Source organism: Pelophylax lessonae (genome assembly GCF_965119305.1).
Source record: "Pelophylax lessonae genome assembly, chromosome: 1".
In the NCBI taxonomy this organism is placed as follows: Eukaryota; Metazoa; Chordata; class Amphibia; order Anura; family Ranidae; genus Pelophylax; species Pelophylax lessonae.
Genome location: NC_138768.1, coordinates 215,826,462 through 215,844,666, shown reverse-complemented (window position 1 = coordinate 215,844,666; position 18,205 = coordinate 215,826,462). Strand labels below are relative to the sequence as shown.

Sequence of the window (18,205 nt, the reverse complement as noted above, 5' to 3'; positions counted from 1 at the left end):
TCAAATTGGATGAAGAGCGTCTGTAAACAGCAATTTTCAAGTCTTGCCACAGAGTCTCAACTGGATTTAGGTGTGGATTTTGACTGGGCCATTCTAACACATGAATATGCTTTGATTCAAACCATTACATTGTAGCTCTGGCTGTATGTTTAGGGTTGTTGTCCTGCTGGAAGGTGAATCTCTACCCTGGTCTCAAGTCTTTTGCAGACTAAGAGGTTTTCTTCTTAGATTGCCCTGTATTTGGCTCCATCCATCTTACCATCAACTCTGACCAGCTTCCCTGTCCCTGCTGAAGAAAAGCACCCCCACGACTTGATGCTGCTGCCACCACCAAGTTTCACAGTGGGGACGGTGTGTTCAGTGTTATGTATCGGGTTTGTTTTCCGCCACATATCGCGTCTTGCTTTTAGGCCAAAAAATTCCATTTTGTTCTCATCTTACCAGAGAGCATTCTTCCACATGTTTGCTGTGTCCCCCACATGGTTTCTCGCAAACTGCAAACGGGACTTCTTATGGCTTTCTTTCAACAATGGCTTTCTTCTTGCCACTATTACATACAGGCCAGATTTGTGGAGTGCACAATTAATAGTTGTCCTGTGGACAGATTCTCCCACCTGAGCTGTGGATCTCTGCAACTCGTCCAGAGTTACCAAGGGCCTATTGGCTGCTTTTCTGACTAATGCTCTCCTTGCCTGGTCTGTTAGTTTAGGTGGACAGCAATGTCTTGGTAGGTTTGCAGTTGTGCCATACTCTTTCCATTTTCAGGTGATGGATTGAACAGTGCTCCGTTAGATATTCAAAGCTTGGGATATTGTTTTATAACCTAACCCTGCTTTAAACTTCTCTACAACTTCATCCCTGACATCTGGTGTGTTCCTCTGCCTTCATGATGCTGTTTGTTAACTAATGGTCTTTAATAAACCTATGAAGGCTTTACAGAACAGCTGCATTTATACTAAGATTAAATTACACATAGGTTGACTATTTACTATTAGGTGACTTCTGAAGGCAATTGGTTCCAATACAGTTTAACTAGGGGTATCAGAGCAAAGGGGCATGAATACAAATGCCACACTTTTCAGATATTTGTAAAACATTTTGAAAACCATTTATTATTTTCCTTCCACTACACAATTATGTGCCACTTTGTGTTGGTCTATCACATAAAATCCCCCAAAAAAATACATTTACGTTTTTGGTTGTCACATGTCAAAATGTGGTACTGTATGTGGCAAATGCGGCTTAATGTTGATAAATGTAAAGTTATGCACCTAGGGGCTAAGAATATGCATGCATCATACATACTAGGGGGAGTAACACTGAGGAAATCAATGGTGGAGAAGGATCTGGGTGTTCTGGTCATACGCTTTTAAGTGATACTAAAGTCTTGTATTTTTCCATTTAATAAAATGAACATGTTTTACTTACCTGCTCTATGCAGCGGTTTTGCACAGAGCAGCCCAGATCCTCCTCCTTTCGGGTCCATCGCGGGTGCTCCTGGCCCCTCTTCTCCTGCCAACAGCAAGCAGTTTTCTATGGAAGCACCAGAGCCAACCCGCCACTGTGTCTGTTCAGACATTGAGCCATGGTTCGGCCCTGCCCCCCTCTTTCCTCATTGGCTCACTGACAGCAGCGGGAGAAAATAGCGCTGCGCTGCTGTCTCAGCCAAAGAGGAAGGAGAGTCCCGGGCAGCTAAGACTCTCCTGCAACATCACTGGATCAAGAGGGGGCTCAGGTGGGTATTAAGAGGGACTGAGGGGGGCTACTGCATAGAATGCATGAAGATAAAAAACTTCTGACTTTACAACCACTTTAATAATAGCATTTGATGCCAAACTGCTGAAGCCTTAGCCGAGGATCATACTGGCCTTACCGTGGTCCTTAGATCCTTAGACGCCTGCGGCGTCTATCAGAGGATCCCGTGACCTCCTCAAGAACTTTGGTATCCTACTGTGGAGCCGAACCTGCTAAAGGAGCTGCATGTAAGACTGTGCAAACAGAACTGTCTTGAAGGTGTATACCACCAGACTCAGAACCTGTATGCAAAATGGGAGAGAAAACCATTTGTGTGACAGCAGCCGCTGAATCACGGCCTGTCGGCCCTGAAGTTTGTGCAGAGGAAGGACCACCCTGGTAAAAAATAGAATCAGACCTAAGTAAATCAATTCCCTGGACAGGGATAGGGGGGACCTTAAGTAGTTCAGACATCACTTGAACCTTAACAGGAATAAATCCGCACAAGGAGACTCAGGACCTAAAAAAAACCTGAAAAGGACAACCTTTGTCCCTCTTTCTGGGTTTACCAAAAGAAACATTTCGCAGATCTCCTTGACGTTCACCAACGAAGTCCACGCGGCCAGAAACCAGCGAAGATTTCCCCCCACCCCAATAATGGGTGAGGGCAGACATTCATGCTGAAGGAGTCTTGTCGTCTGGTCCACTAGCTCTAGGCTTACCTGCCCAAGGTTGCTTGGAACCTCCTGGGGAAGATTTAAAAGATCTATTTCCCTTATTCTCGGTCCCAGAAGCACAAAATAGTTTTCTATGGGCTGAGAAGGAGGACCCCCATCTGCAGCGAGGCTCCTTCCCTTTCCTGGACTGTGGCAGAAAGGTACTCTTCCCTCCCATAATACCCTTAATGGTGTCATCTAGGATAACCCCAAATAAGCAATTGCCTTGAAGGGCAGATTAATGAGCGCTTTCTCAGAGGCTTGGTCTGTGGACCAATTCTTAAGCTACAGCATGCGCCTAATCACCACTGCTAAAACAGAAAGTTTGGACAGTACAGGAGCTATATCCAAAGCCGCATCACAAATAAACTGCAGCCCATGGACCAACTGGTCCTCAGCAGAAGGGACCTGCTCACCCCCCAGGCCCTGGCGCAAAAGCTTGGCCAATTCAGTTAGGGTCTGAGACATCAGGGTTGAGGCGAAGACTGGCAGAAATGCTGAACTAGCCATAGAAAACATGCTGCGTGCCACAGCCTCCGTTTTCTAGTGAGCTGGGTCCTTAAAGGACGGGGATTTCTCTACAGGGATGATGGTTGCTTTATTCAACCTGGAAACAGGAGGGTCAAGCACTGGTGGACTAGTCCACTTTTTTTTTAAAGTGACTCCTCATAAAATTAACGTACAGAAAACATTTGGGGACCACAAAGGGTAATTTTAGTTGTTCCCATTCCTCACAGGAAAATCCGTCATAATAAGGCACATAAGGAAACACCTTTGGAGTACGATGCGTCGCATCCTCCATCTTTAAAGTCTCGCGCACTGCAGTAATAAGTGCATCTACCAGTGGCTTTTCATTCGCTGCTCGACCATGGAGGAATCATCCTCACTATCGGATGGGTCAGGGGGTGTGATATTACAGTGCCTTGCGAAAGTCTTCGGCCCCCTTGAACTTTGCGACCTTTTGCCACATTTCAGGCTTCAAACAAAGATATAAAACTGTAATTTTTTGTGAAGAATCAACAAGTGGGACACAATCATGAAGTGGAACGAAATTTATTGGATATTTCAAACTTTGTTAACAAATAAAAAACTGAAAAATTGGGCGTGCAAAATTATTCAGCCCCTTTACTTTCAGTGCAGCAAACTCTCTCCAGAAGTTCAGTGAGGATCTCTGAATGATCCAATGTTGACCTAAATGACTAATGATAATAAATAGAATCCACCTGTGTGTAATCAAGTCTCCGTATAAATGCACCTGCACTGTGATAGTCTCAGAGGTCCGTTTAAAGCGCAGAGAGCATCATGAAGAACAAGGAACACACCAGGCAGGTCCGAGATACTGTTGTGGAGAAGTTTAAAGCCGGATTTGGATGCAAAAAGATTTCCCAAGCTTTAAACCTCCCAAGGAGCACTGTGCAAGCGATAATATTGAAATGGAAGGAGTATCAGACCACTGCAAATCTACGAAGACCTGGCCGTCCCTCTAAACTTTCAGCTCATACAAGGAGAAGACTGATCAGAGATGCAGCCAAGAGGCCCATGATCACTCTGGATGAACTGCAGAGATCTACAGCTAAGGTGGGAGACTCTGTCCATAGGACAACAATCAGTCGTATACTGCACAAATCTGGCCTTTATGGAAGAGTGGCAAGAAGAAAGCCATTTCTTAAAGATATCCATAAAAAGTGTCATTTAAAGTTTGCCACAAGCCACCTGGGAGACAGACCAAACATGTGGAAGAAGGTGCTCTGGTCAGATGAAACCAAAATCGAACTTTTTGGAAACAATGCAAAACGTTATGTTTGGCGTAAAAGCAACAAAGCTCATCACCCTGAACACACCATCCCCACTGTCAAACATGGTGGTGGCAGAATCATGGTTTGGGCCTGTTTTTCTTCAGCAGGGACAGGGAAGATGGTTAAAATTGATGGGAAGATGGATGGAGCCAAATACAGGACCGTTCTGGAAGAAAACCTGATGGGAGTCTGCAAAAGACCTGAGACTGGGACGGAGATTTGTCTTCCAACAAGACAATGATCCAAAACATAATGCAAAATCTACAATGGAATGGTTCACAAATAAACAGGTGTTAGAATGGCCAAGTCAAAGTCCAGACCTGAATCCAATCGAGAATCTGTGGAAAGAACTGAAAACTGCTGTTCACAAACGCTCTCCATCCAACCTCACTGAGCTTGAGCTGTTTTGCAAGGAGGAATGGGCAAAAATTTCAGTCTCTCGATGTGCAAAACTGATAGAGACATACCCCAAGCGACTTACAGCTGTAATCGCAGCAAAAGGTGGCGCTACAAAGTATTAACTTAAGGGGGCTAAATAATTTTGCACGCCCAATTTTTCAGTTTTTTATTTGTTAAAAAAGTTTGAAATATCCAATAAATTTCGTTCCACTTCATGATTGTGTCCCACTTGTTGTTAATTCTTCACAAAAAATTACAGTTTTATATCTTTATGTTTGAAGCCTGAAATGTGGCAAAAGGTCGAAAAGTTTAAGGGGGGCCGAAGCACTGTAAGTCTCCCTGGACGGGCCGCGTCCACGGCAGCTTCCGGCTCAGAATCAGATGAGACAAACTGATCAGGGGAAGGCAGGGGGATGCTTCCTCCTGGGCCTTTGCCCACAAGCCACTTTCACCTGGGACACTAAGGACTGCAGGACCGCTGTCAGTGCAACCATGGGAAGCTGGAGTTCCGAGGGACCCGACACCTGCATGAGGGGGTCAGTGGGGGAGATGTGACCCTGAGACTCCACGAGGAAAGGCTCAGGGTACCCATCAGCAGAGAGAGAGATAACCGGGACCCCCAAAGACTTACCCTACCGACCATGGGAACGCAGAGAATTCGAACCCAGCATCATCATGGACGCTATCCCTGTTCATATGTCCCGGGCATAGGAAGAGAAACTAAGGAGGAAGAGGAGGAGCTTCCACATCCCCATGATGCTTCAGTTGTCTCCAACATCTCCCAGACTAAGGGAAAATGGCCCTGTGACATCATCCGGCTACACAAACATGGCTGCCAACCGGAGACCAGCCAGAATAATAGAAAATGGCTACCATCAGCTACAAACACTGAAGCATGCTGCCAGGATCTTTTCTGCACCCTTTGCAATGCTGCACCCTCTGCAAGGTGACCCCCCCCCCCCCTGAAGGTAGGACTGTTGTGCACTCTGCACCGGTCTCTGCACTGGGACCCCCCTGCATTATAACCATACTGCAAACAGCAGAGCATACGCCTAGTGGTCTCCTACACTGGAACCCCTTCAGACTACCAGGGCGGAACACACACTATCCCAGGACCCTTACAGAGTGGGGATAGAGGGGTAGACCCCAGGGGTCTCTGCTGCATTCTCTGCCCTGGGACCCCTAACTTACTCCCAACTAGACAGAATAAAACTGGTTACCTAGAGCAGAGAGGGGGGTTATATACCAGCTGAGGACGGCCCATGGGCGTAGCCAGGTGTTTTTTGTTCTGCCTAGTCCTACTCCTGGAGGAGGCCATATAACCCACTAGTTATGTTTTATGGAGCGCTGTGTCCATCGATGAACGAAAGAAAAAAAAAAAATTTCCCTTTATTGGTTGAACTAGATGTTAAAATTGCTCAGATAAAAAAGGGCACAATAAAATAACGTAGAAATCTGGTGTTCACCATTGATGTGGCTCTGAGAAACATGCTGTGAACTGCACAGGTGTAAATGGGGACTAAGATATGAATATTCCTAGCTTGCAGTCTCCCTATAATACTACTACTATTACAGTCTGTCCCTATTATCAAAAAGCTCCCAACAAAAAAAAACAACAAAAAACAGCCTGGACTGCATAAACAAGGTGAATGGAACAGGCCCACTGCTTTCAGAAAATGCCCCTGACCTGAGCTCATTACTGTGTAGACATTCCAGATGCTTGTATGTGACTTCACATACAAGCACCTGGGCTGGAGGTTAGAGGCCGACCAGCGGGGATGAGTGTGCCAGGACAGATAGCTGTACATCATCTCTGATTCCTTGCACCACTCTGCATATCGAGCATATCATATAGAAGAAGAGGGCGCAGCGATGGGGCAGATGAGCAGGGGGTTTCAGTGTAAGGACAGATAGATAGAGGGTTTAGCGGTGGGGCAGATGTGCGGGGGGTACAGTGGTGGGGCAAATGAGCAGGGGGGTTTAGTTTTGAGGCAGATGAGAAAGGGGTTCAGTGGTAGGACAGAAAAGCGGGGGTACAGTGATGGGGCAGATGAGAAGGGGGTGACAGTAGTGGGGCAGATGACAAGAGGGTTTAGTAGTGGGACAGATGTGCAGGGGGGTACATTGGTAGGACAGATGAGCAGGGAGTTACATTAGTGGGACAGAAGAGCGAGGGGGGTACATTGGTAGGACATTGAGCAGAAGGTACAGTGGTGGGGCAGATGAGCAGAGGGGTACAGTGGTGGAACAGATTTGCAGGGGGGTACAGTGCTCGGAGGTGTGAAGGTGCATGAATTGGGGCTGATCAGAGGACTGAAGGTGCGGGAATTGGGACTGATCTGAGGTGTGAAAGTGCATGATGGTTATTTCTCCCTATTACTCAAGTAGTTTACAGCATATACTTTATAAAAATTAATTTTCGTGATTGAGAGTGTGAAGCAACAAAATGTCATTAAATGAATGCTAGTAGTGCTACGAATGCCGAAAGTATCCTTTTAATAACTCTACTGGAGTGCCATTATGGTCACTATTTCTTCAATCAAGCCCTTGAAGGGGTTAGTAGATAGAATGGCTCTGTATTGTTTGCACAATAAAGCTTTATAGAGGAAAAAGCAGTGTGCCGCTTTCTGTTTGTTCCTACATTAAATTTTTTGCATAGCTTCAACAACAGGTATCAAATGTGACCCTAAACATCATCATTTTCTACCATTATCTGTGAACATACTATCCTGTGAAAAAATGAACTCCTATACCTACTATGGAAAAAAAAAAATACGGTATATATCAGCCAAGCCCTGAAAAAGCCATGTACTGTATATGGTTTTCTGCTTTAATTTGTACCATATTAATTACAAATTATCACAAATCCTCTAGAGATTTTTTTTATGTTTAATTTCTCATTAACTTATTCTCCACTCTAAGAAATGCATTAAATTCTATCTTTTATTTTTATTAAAGCAAGTGAATTCTCTTACATTGAAGCTGAAAGTCAATCTCGCCGACAGTTTTAAGAAATTCGGATTTTAAATCATGGGCTATATATTTCATTTGTGTCCTGGATAAATTATCCAGTTGAAATCCACAAAAAGAGGAAACTTATAGGTTCATTACCTTTTGCCTCTGGACAACAAAGAGGATCACATAGCTAGTGGACTACACAATCATCTGAAAAAAAAGTATGCCTTCATATTTACACCTAACAAGCCCTTCACCTGTCTGCTGCACTAAACCTTTAATTCACATCCCCTATTCTATAATAAAAAAAAAAAAAAAAACACTGCAACAAAAGCACAACTAGATGCTGCTTACCGCCTGTGAAGCCATCATCTCATTGATGCTTTGCTCATACTGTTCAGCAAGTATGGCCAGCTTGCGTGTCTGCTCATCCTTCAGGGACTTGAGTATTGTCTTGTGCTCACACTTTGGGGATACCTCCAGCTGGTGATTCTTCAGGGCCTTGTACTGCTTGGTCTGCACTTTGCATGTGTCTTGAAACTGTTTCTTTATCTGCATTTCCATTACCTTAAAAAAATAAATTGCCATGTAATTGTGTGTATCTGTGCTTTCTGTTCATCCTTCTCCTTTATCCACTTACTAAAGTGTTACTAAACCCACAACAGTAACATCAATTTGTATACACAGTAAAGCATGCTAGTTATACTCACTGTGGAACCTAAGGGGTAACCTCTGCCTTGTGTAAAAAGGCTGTTTGATCCTGCCTTCTCTGATTCCCCCCTTTTTTTACTATCTCCAATCCATCTGCTGATAGTACAAAGCCCTAGGAAGCACTCTGCACATGCCCAGTTTGGTGTGTATTGCTAGAGAGTTTTGTTTTTGCATGTGATCAGCACAGGGCAAATCAGAACTGTCCAGGCAGAAAGTCAGGGGTCATGCAGGTGGAATGAAAACTCCTACAAGATTTAACCAGTCCTCAGCCGGACACTGACAGGAGTCACAAGACTGGTATCTATTGCTGATGAGAAAATGTATTTAGCAGTTTATATTTATTAAAATAATTGCATTTCCATGTTATCTGTACTGTGGGAGACCAAAAATAGTGACTGCAGGCTCTGGGTTTAGTAACACTTTAAAAATGGACATTCAGGACACTCATGAAACAGCACAGTGAAATCTTCCTTCTCCAATCTTACTTATTAGAATCCTCTATTTTAGAATATGCTTTCTAGTGGGGTTATTAGAACAAAACATATAGGTGAAATGCAAAAAGAGCATCACACCAAAGAAATAATCTCTTCTGGTTAGCCAAATCCTGTTTTGGGGAAAATTAGAACTATGTACTTTTAAACTATAAAAAAATGGAATTTTTTACTTACCATAAAACCCATTTCTCTGAGTCACCACCAAGATTCTGAGAGCTGAGCCACCACAATTCAGGGAGTCCTTGGATCTCCGACTCAAACGAATCAGACTGTCCAGGGATAGAGGATCCTTGTCCCATTTGACCAGGGTCTCCTGTTGCAAAAGTCTTGTGTGGGCCTGAGCATATGGTACGGCCTCGAAGGAGGACACTATCAGGCCCAGCACCTGCACAGATGACCTGAGAGACACCAGGTCGCAAGCCAGCAGCGACAGAATCGCTTCCCTTAAATTCTGTAACTTCACAGGAGGTAGACATACCTTTGCCAAAGCTGAACCAGGGCAGATCTCTGAAGGTTGAGATTCCAACCAAACTGCTTCAGAGTGTGAATGGTCACCTCCAAATCCTGTTCCAATGTCACAGACGAGTCCGCTCGGAGAAGAAGATCGTCCAGGTACCCCAGAATCGCTATTCCTCTCTGTCATAGCAGAGCCAGGATGGGGGCTAACACCTTGATGAAGACCCTGGGAGCAGAGGCGAGACCAAACCGTAACGCCACAAATTGAAAATGGTCCCTGCCCACCGCGAAGCGGAGGAATCGTTGACATGGAGATAGGCATCCTTGATATCGATCAAGGCCAGCAGGTCCCCCTGATGTAAGAACGCCACCACTGATCGCAGGGACTCCATGCAAAATATCTGGACGCGCACAAAGCGGTTCAGAGTTTTGAGGTCCAAGATTGGATGCAATTTGCCCTCTTTCCGTGGAACAGTAAACAGGTTCGAATAGAACCCTCAAAAGTGTTCCTGATGAGGAACTGGTACAATCACGCCTTGTGACAGCATATCCCGAATCGCTTCCTGCAGCCCCGCAAGTCCCAGCGGTCTGGGGACAGCTAAAGATTGGAGAGAAAAAATCTGTCTGGCGGACGGGAACGAAACTATCTTCTACCCAGGAATGAATTACCTCGTGGTCCCACCTGTCATGCAACAGTGAGGTCCAAGGATACGGGAAGAAACTGAGACATCCCCCACACCCCTGAAGTGGGTGGGGGTGCCCCTTCAGGCAGAAGGTGTCTACTTGGAGGTGCTGGGGGCAGAGAATTTAAGCTTACCAGCCCACTGTTTCCGGATCCTTTTCCGCCCAAAGTCGGTTTGGTTTTCTGCGACACGGTCGCACGAAAAAGACGCTTCTGGGCTGTAAAGGAAGGACCTCGCTTATGCGAGGAGACTTATCCTTAGTCGAGTGAGGAAGGAGTGTGCTCTTACCCCCAGTGACCGTCTTGATCAAGTCATCCAAGGAGGAACCAAAAAGGCGATCAGCCAGAAAGGGAAGAAGATCTGCCAAAAGCTTCTTAGAAGCCTGGTCGGCCGACCAGGACTTTAGCCAGATCGCACATCTGATGAGCACACTTACCACTAACGCTCTGGCCGCGAGCGGAAGAACGTCCAGGTTAGCATACAAATTGCAGAGTCTGCGATAATTGGTCAGTGAGTTCCAGGACAGATGACGGTAACAGGGTTACCGTCAGTGCCTCTCTCAGAGCCTTTACCCATTCAAACATAGTCTGAGAGACTAGAATGGTAGTCAGGGCAGGCCTGAGAATAGATCCCACTACCGTATACAGGTGTCAGGATAAGACCTCAATACGTCTGCCATCCGGATTAGGGAGAGATTAGGATTCTGCCACTGGTGAATACCGCATATATGGGGGTCCACCTGAGGGGGGACCGTCCATTTGCGTAAGATCTCTTCCTCAAATGGGTAGCGTCTAGCCAAATGTTTGGGAATTGCAAGCATTCGATTAGGTCACCGCCATTGTTCCTCCACTAAGGCAGACAAGACTTTGGGACAAGGGAAAACCTTGGCAGATTTATTTGCCCTGAGGGATTTAAAGGCTATCGAGGCTCCTTGCGATTTAGAAATCACATTTGTGATTTTTAGGGTGTCCCTTACTGAGGATATCAAAGCATCTACCAGCGCCTTTTCCTGTGCCAAGGCGGGTGTGGAAACATCCTCTTCCGCGTCTAAAAAGTCTGAATGCAGGGACGCATCCTCCAAAAAAGGGTCTGCGACGCCGGCGACCATATCGACCTCAGAATCTGAGGTCTGAGATGAGACGGGTGAGGGCCGAGGGCGTTTCTTAGTAAATGCTAACGCAATAACTTTTTCCATTTTTTTGGACATTTCTTGCATCACAGACAATAAAGTCACATCATGAGCATCAGAAGCGGGCCCCAGCGATACATCGGGGGTCGCAGACAAACTTGGGGAATCCATGTTAGACATATGGCCAAACAGTAGGATTGCACAGCAAGAATGTAAAGCACAGACAGGGAAACGGGGAAACACCGCAACCTGCACCGCAAGGAGTTAAACAGAAGCTTCTCCTGAAAACAGGAGCAATGGCCTAAGAGGGAGGAGGGAGCAATCCGCGCCCAATTGCCAAATATTAACGCCCTATGGCTACGTGAGTTTACAAAAGGCACCACAGGTCCCAGCAAGTCCGCAGCTACCGGCATACACTGCTCCTTTAAGAGGCGATTGCGATGCACGCAGTGCTACTCCGGGGGATAATCCTAAGCCCCCTAAAGGCCTGAAACCCCTCTGAAGATGAAAAAGTGAAGGCCAGGGTAATTAAACTCCTCTAGAGTAGTTACCACATGGCGAACACATCAAGGTTCATCAGTAGCATGGAGAAGAGAAGGTAGAAGGAAACGCCCCCGCCCACAAGAGCCAGAAGCTCCTGTGCTGTTTTGTCTCCGGCTCCAGCAAAATAGCCACCGGCATTACAGTGATAAGGATACCCAGGCGAGCTGCTAAAGCCTGTTAAGGCTGTAGGCCACGGCAAAATGGCGGCTTTGCGGCGATTAGCACGTGACCTCGGGCCTAGTGAGGCCTACCCTGATAACTGACCTGGGGGCCCTGGTGGGGGTCATCCCGGCGGATGAAACCCCCCCAAGGTAGGGGTATGAGGCGCAACCATGTTCCCCCCTCTGAGGCCTCCCCCCCACCGTCCACTAACCGGTATAGCACCTGAGGCAACTTACATAGGGGACCCCCCCACTAAAAGTTTCCCGGGGGTCCGAAGCCCAGCGTAGGGAGAGGTCAGAGTAGGAGGGGAAGGTCCCAGGTGACTATAGTCACTATGGAGATCCAGCGCGGAGCTACGGTCTGCAAGCGCTCGCTGGCACAAACTGGGAGACCATAAGGCTTTCATATAGTCAGTCCGAAACCAAGCCGGCATTCCACAGGAACTGGAGTCAGCAGCAACAAACGAAAAAAAAAAAAAAGGTTCCCTTTAAAACAGAGCTAGGACAAAAAGGTCCCAGCAGGGAGCTGTTTGGCCACTCCTAAGACCAGGCAGCTAAAACTGAAGATGCAACGGTGAGGCCAGGGGTAATAACCCAGGGACCCTGCCCCCCGGGTGTGTCAAAGCCTTTGGCTCTACCTGGTCACTCCTAGTGGGAGGGGCTTATTACCCATCCATCTATGATTTAAAGCAGCAGCTACGTCCGTCGGTGGACGAAAGAGAAAATGTCTGTATCTGGTATCCTACACATGAACATTAACTCTTGCAGTGTAGAGTTTAGATTTTATATGGAGTTTAGCTTTCAGTAGACACAAATAACTGTGATGGTATCACAGTCAACCTGGGTGGGTGTCAGATGCCTTCAGTGGTCACTGGGTAGGGTAAAAGAAAAAAAAAAAAGAATACTTAGCAAATCTGCAGCCTAGAAATGACTACAGATGTGCACAGGTATGAAGTTGTGTTCCATTCAACAGAAGAAACATTGGCACCTAGCTTTGCCCATTCTGCATGCTACAGGTGATAACTTTTCTATTCAGTCATAAAAAGCAGTAATGGATTTTGTGGCTAACATTTTTTTATGCATGGTAGTATTGTTTATCCAAGACTGCTTTGTGTACAGCAATGCAGCTGTATTACTTTGTGTTCTCATTGCATAAGGATCACATTAAATTCATGTGTACATTGCAGGTGATTTGTAAGTGTGAGTCTTATGGCTTGGTAATTTCATATAGGAGGGCTAATCATATATAACCTATTGCTCATATTGTACAAATATTTCATTAAGTTTAAACAGGATACTTACCTTGAGATTTTTGGGTTGCTGCCGAAGTTCCATTACATGTTTCCGATGCAACTCCCTTTCCCTGCGCTTGTTGTATTCCAACTGGTTTTCAAGTTCAGTCTGGTGCTGCAGACGTATAAGGTCCATCCGAAGCTTTTGCAACATATGCAGCTGCCGATACTCCAGCTCTCGAGTGGACTCGTCGTGCCGGATTAACATGGCATGCTCCATTTCTTTCTGGGTTCTCTTTTTATTGAGCTCCTGAGGGAAAGAAAGTATGGTTAACTTTTAAAAAAACAAAAAAAAACAAAAAAAAACTCCATCCTAAGAAAGTGATGTGTTTTTTTTTTTTCTTTAAAGTGTTTGTAACCTAAAAAAAAAAAAAATAGAAAAAAAAGATTGGATCCTGTTCCCCTTAAAGCAGGTTATACAGAACAGTGCTTGTGTGTGTAATTTGGCCCCTAGTATCACCTGAAATACCTGGCTGATCGTGCCTGGCTATGCCCTCCCCTCTGTAAGTCGACTGCGGTTTATCATGGCTGCTGAGCCCTGACACCGTGGTCAGTAGGGCTGCAACTAATAATTATTTTCATAATCGATTAGTTGGTCGATTATTGTTTCTAGGGATGCACCGAAATGAAATTCTTGGCCGAAGCCGAATAATAATAAAATGTTTGGCCGAAGGCCGAATACCGAACGCGGTGTTTCGCATTTTTTCCATTTATTTTGCCAATTTTTTGTCCTCTCTCTTGTCCTCTCGTGTCTCTCTCTCTCTCTTGTCCTCTCACTCTCTCTCTCTTGTCCTCTCATGTCTCTCTCGTTCTCTCATGTCTCTCTCTCTCCCTAAATGTTACTGTAGGGAATGGGATTCAGTGCACACTGCAGCCTTGTACCATAGGGTTAATGTTAGTGACACTGTAGGGATTGGGAAGGATGCTGGGAATGGAAATCAGGAAGCATGCAGGCAGCCTTGTAAATTTTAATTGCAGATACAGGGCACTGGGCAGGTCAGGGTTAATGTGGTAACATCAATTACTCAGTGACAGTCAGTCAGTGTCAGTGTGGACTCGATCAGATTATACAGTGACACAGTCTCTCATAGTGGTGGTAGTAGGAGGCTGGTGGTGGACTAGTAGGAGCCTGGAAAGGAGCACAGCCGCATACATACATTACTCACTCGTGCACTGCAGCCCGCCCCACACATTCAGTGAGTCTTACTCTCCTCCCTAGTTTTTTCAATGGCACATTCAGGAAGCCAATCACGCCGTGAGTAGCGGCACAGCGGAACCAATCAGGTGTGCAGGCACGCGTGATTGGTTCGCTGTGCAGCTAATCACGGCGTGATTGGCTTCCTGAATGTGCCATTGAAAAAACTAGGGAGGAGAGTAAGACTCACTGAATGTGTGGGGCGGGCTGCAGTGCACGAGTGAGTAATGTAATGTATGCTCACCGCTGAAGTGTCCCGGCTTCACGGAAGTCTGAGAGTCCTCCTGTCCTCCTCCGAGTCCCTTCCCCCTGTAAATATCGTGACCTCTGCGATATGAATATCGCCTACGGCCACAGAACGATAGTCGATATCATATCGACTATCGTTCAGCCCTATTATTCGGCACAAAATTATTCGGCCTTTTGACTTATTCGGCCGAACACCGAAAGAGCTATTTTTTCTATTTTCGGACGAATAATGTTCGGCCGCCGAACATTCGGTGCATCCCTAATTGTTTAGATTAATCTACTAATCGGATAAAAATCTCAACCCCAAAAAAGGTTGGTGTATAATTTAGTTAATATTCTTGAACATTTATATGCAGTGGTAAATATAAATATCCAGCTATATAGTTGGATATTTAATCCACTCTGAGACATATATGTATTATTGGAGGTTTAAATGTGGTACATATCAGACTCAGAGACCAACAATTTTTAAAATTTGAAAAGACTTCATCACTTGGTTCCTTCTCTTGCCCAGGACTACATTTCCCATGAGGCATTGCTCCTCACACATTCACAAGTTCTCTGCCATCTACTGACATGTATGGGCAGTGTACTGAGCTATGTGTGCGTTGCACTGTATTTTCTGATATGTAAACAAATAATGCATTCTATATGCAGGACAACTAATGAGCTGACCGATTAATCGATTACGAAAATAGTTGACACTATTGTGTATGGGCAGTGTACTGAGCTATGTGTGCGTTGCACTGTATTTTCTGATATGTAAACAAATAATGCATTCTATATGCAGGACAACTAATGAGCTGACCGATTAATCGATTACGAAAATAGTTGACAACTATTTTCATAATCGATTAGTTGTCGATTGATCGATTAGTTGTTTCAGCCCTAGTGGTCAGTTTACGTACCTCGGCCATCTGCAACTATCCTGTCTCTTCTGTCTTCCTCTCTCCCCCCTCCCTCTCTGCCTGTCAGGTCCTGTGTCAGGGCCCGCCCCCTCCCATCTTGCTGCTGAAATAATATTTCATATCGTAAATAATCCTCCTCATTTTTTAACGATAGGTACTCCAGCATCTGTGTTCTAAATATAAAAAAAAATGCAGTACATACCTTATTTCAGAGCACCAATCCACACTTACAACACGGCCTGGCTCTCTCCTCCTCCCCTACCGACTGACGTCAGCGGGGGAGTATCTCAGCCCCGCCCGCTTAATCTGTCAGAGAGAGGAGAGAGCCGGCCGGTCAAGCGAATGCCGATCAGCGGTGTGAAATGAGGTATGTACTGCATTTTTTCTTTATAAAACAGACACAGGAGCACCTATCGTTAGGAGACAAGGAGGAATATATAAAGTTCTTACAGTGTGTTAACAATCACTTTAAGAATTTCTACAGATTTCTGTGACTAGACTTTCGCTTTATAAGTCTTGCTGTTAGAGGATGCGTGGTGTATGCTCTAGTCTAAAGGCATTAACCTGTTTAAACCCTCCCCATTTCATCACAATACAAATCACAGCCACTGTGAGTGTAACAGAGGACTGTCAAGTAAAGCTTTTTTTGTACTTCGTGCCAGAGAGCTATAAAGAGACAGCATGGTGTTTTAGCTTTCCAGTATCTATCCAAAACTAGAAAACTTTCTTGCCCCTTGTTGGTCTTCAAGAATAGGATTTTACTAGCAAGTCAAGATTCCATTATTCATACCACTAAAAGAGAATAGAATAACGTTGACTTGCCAGTAAAGTTCTTCTGTTGGAGTCCAAAGGACACAGAAGTCCGAGTTATATTGGTACCAACACTAGGACACCTAGGATTGAACCTTGGGGGATGGGGGGGAAGGAACTGTTGGCCAGTCCAGGACAACCCCTCTTAATATCAGAATGTTTTTTTTTGTTTAGCAAAGCAGTCCTGAGAGCATGATCTTAAAAACACAGAGGGATGGGACCTTTGTCCCTTAACTGAAGAACCTTAAACCTGAAGTTGGCTTTAGATGAGCCTGTAACGTTCACCTTGTGGAACTAAGAGAATATATGAAGAGAATACCAGGTTGCAGCCTTGTGCTTGTTCCAGAAAAGTCCAAGAAACAATCATAGATCTAGTAGTGTGCCTTCACAGAAAAAAAAAGTGGAATCCTATCCTTCAGATCATAAGCCACTTAGATATGGTGCAACAATAAGCCAGTGCACCCTTACAGAGTCAATTTGAGATGACAAAAGCGAACCAGTCTTCCTAAAAGAAGCCGTTGCAAGGAGACTCACACAGCCCAAACCAAATCCAGACAATGGAGGGGAAATTGACCCAGACAAAGGGACGAAAGAAAGAGATCACAGTTGAGATTAAAGGCAGAAAGACTACCTTAAAAAAGAAAGATGTCCTCTGCCTCACCAACTGTCCCTATGGAAAACAAAAGTTCCCTGTAGAAATAAGCTGCCAGTTCCAACATTTGCTTTGCAAAGTGAGAACTACAAGGAACACCACTCTGTGTGTGAGTAGAATGCCTCTAACAGGTTTAAACAGCAGTTGCTAAAGTGCAGAAAGAACTAGATTCAAATCAGACGGAGTCACAAGGGAACGAACAAGGGAAGCTACATGGAAGACTTCCTGTATAAAGGTCTTCATTTAGGGAGTGGAGGACTAATGTTCTAAGTAACAAAAGAGAAAGAGTGAGACCTAGCTCTTGTTTTGTTGTAGATATCTGGAGTGAAACTGGGCAAATGGGACTGGACTAAAGGAGGCTACCATCAGGACCAAGACTTGCATGCAAACGTGGAGAGTTGGACAACTTCTGGACTGGAAAGCTAAAATCTTAGATTTAAGAGTCCAAAATTTCCCCTGTTGAAGAAACTCTCTGGCCTGAGAATAGACCCAGATAATCCAATCGAATCAGTTCCTGCGCCAATTTCTGATAGTTTAGGATCCATCCAACTCCCAAGCATAAGTTGTCAAATAAAGTCAATGCTGACTGTTCTGTCAACAGGAGGTCGCCTAAGTAATACAAGTGGTGCAAATGACGTGTCAAATGACAAGACCATGAATAAAATAAGGGCCCCCACATCGAAACATACGAAAATCATGCGTGGGAAGACGGGATATAGCAGGTATGCATCCTTGATGTTCACAAAAGCCAGAAAGTCTCCTTTGTGAAGGGAGGTAATGACAGACCTGGTAAATTCAATGCAACAATTCTGGGTTTGAATAAAGATAACCCCCCTCCCCAAGCACACATTAGGGGGATTGACAGCCTCAGATGTGCATGCTTCCCAGAGAAACAGAGTAGAGCAGCAGGGGTTTTTTCCCTCCACTCAGGTTTCGGATTAGACTGAGCCCTGGGCAATGTGCAACATCAGATCCCCACCACTCTGCCTCCCAGAAGCTGAGAAATACCATCTAAACTGTATATTGTGGAAAGCTGCGGAGGAGAGAAGGCTTCAGATAAACAGGTACAGTATTATGTAGGATATTTTAATGGTTCACTTGAAGCTAGTGTAGGGGATCAGACTCAATGCAGGGACATGCTCAGTTTCTTTAGAAAAAAACGTCATATTTAATCCACAGGAAAATTCATAACAAAAGAAACAGGCTTCTTGCCATAAAACAAACAAAAGAAAACTTCTGCTCTGTTGAGTCTTACTGTGTCTGTAGTCCTTGTTATAAGGTAAGTGTCCTTTACAGAGCAAACATTTGTATCCAAGTTTCAG

General features: G+C 45.1%; 1 protein-coding gene across 4 annotated transcripts in view; it reads right to left on the bottom strand.

The window, feature by feature from the left end:
• TAOK3 (TAO kinase 3) overlaps positions 1-18,205 on the bottom strand; it is a 591,636-nt gene that overhangs the window by 29,948 nt on the left and 543,483 nt on the right. For all 4 annotated transcript variants that reach the window (XM_082255475.1, XM_082255477.1, XM_082255478.1 and 1 more), the window contains exons 18-19: positions 13,080-13,319; positions 7,955-8,167 (exon numbers count right to left, since the gene is read on the bottom strand). In XM_082255475.1, coding sequence (XP_082111601.1) covers positions 7,955-8,167; positions 13,080-13,319 — 453 coding nt within the window. The remainder of the gene's footprint in view (positions 1-7,954; positions 8,168-13,079; positions 13,320-18,205) is intronic.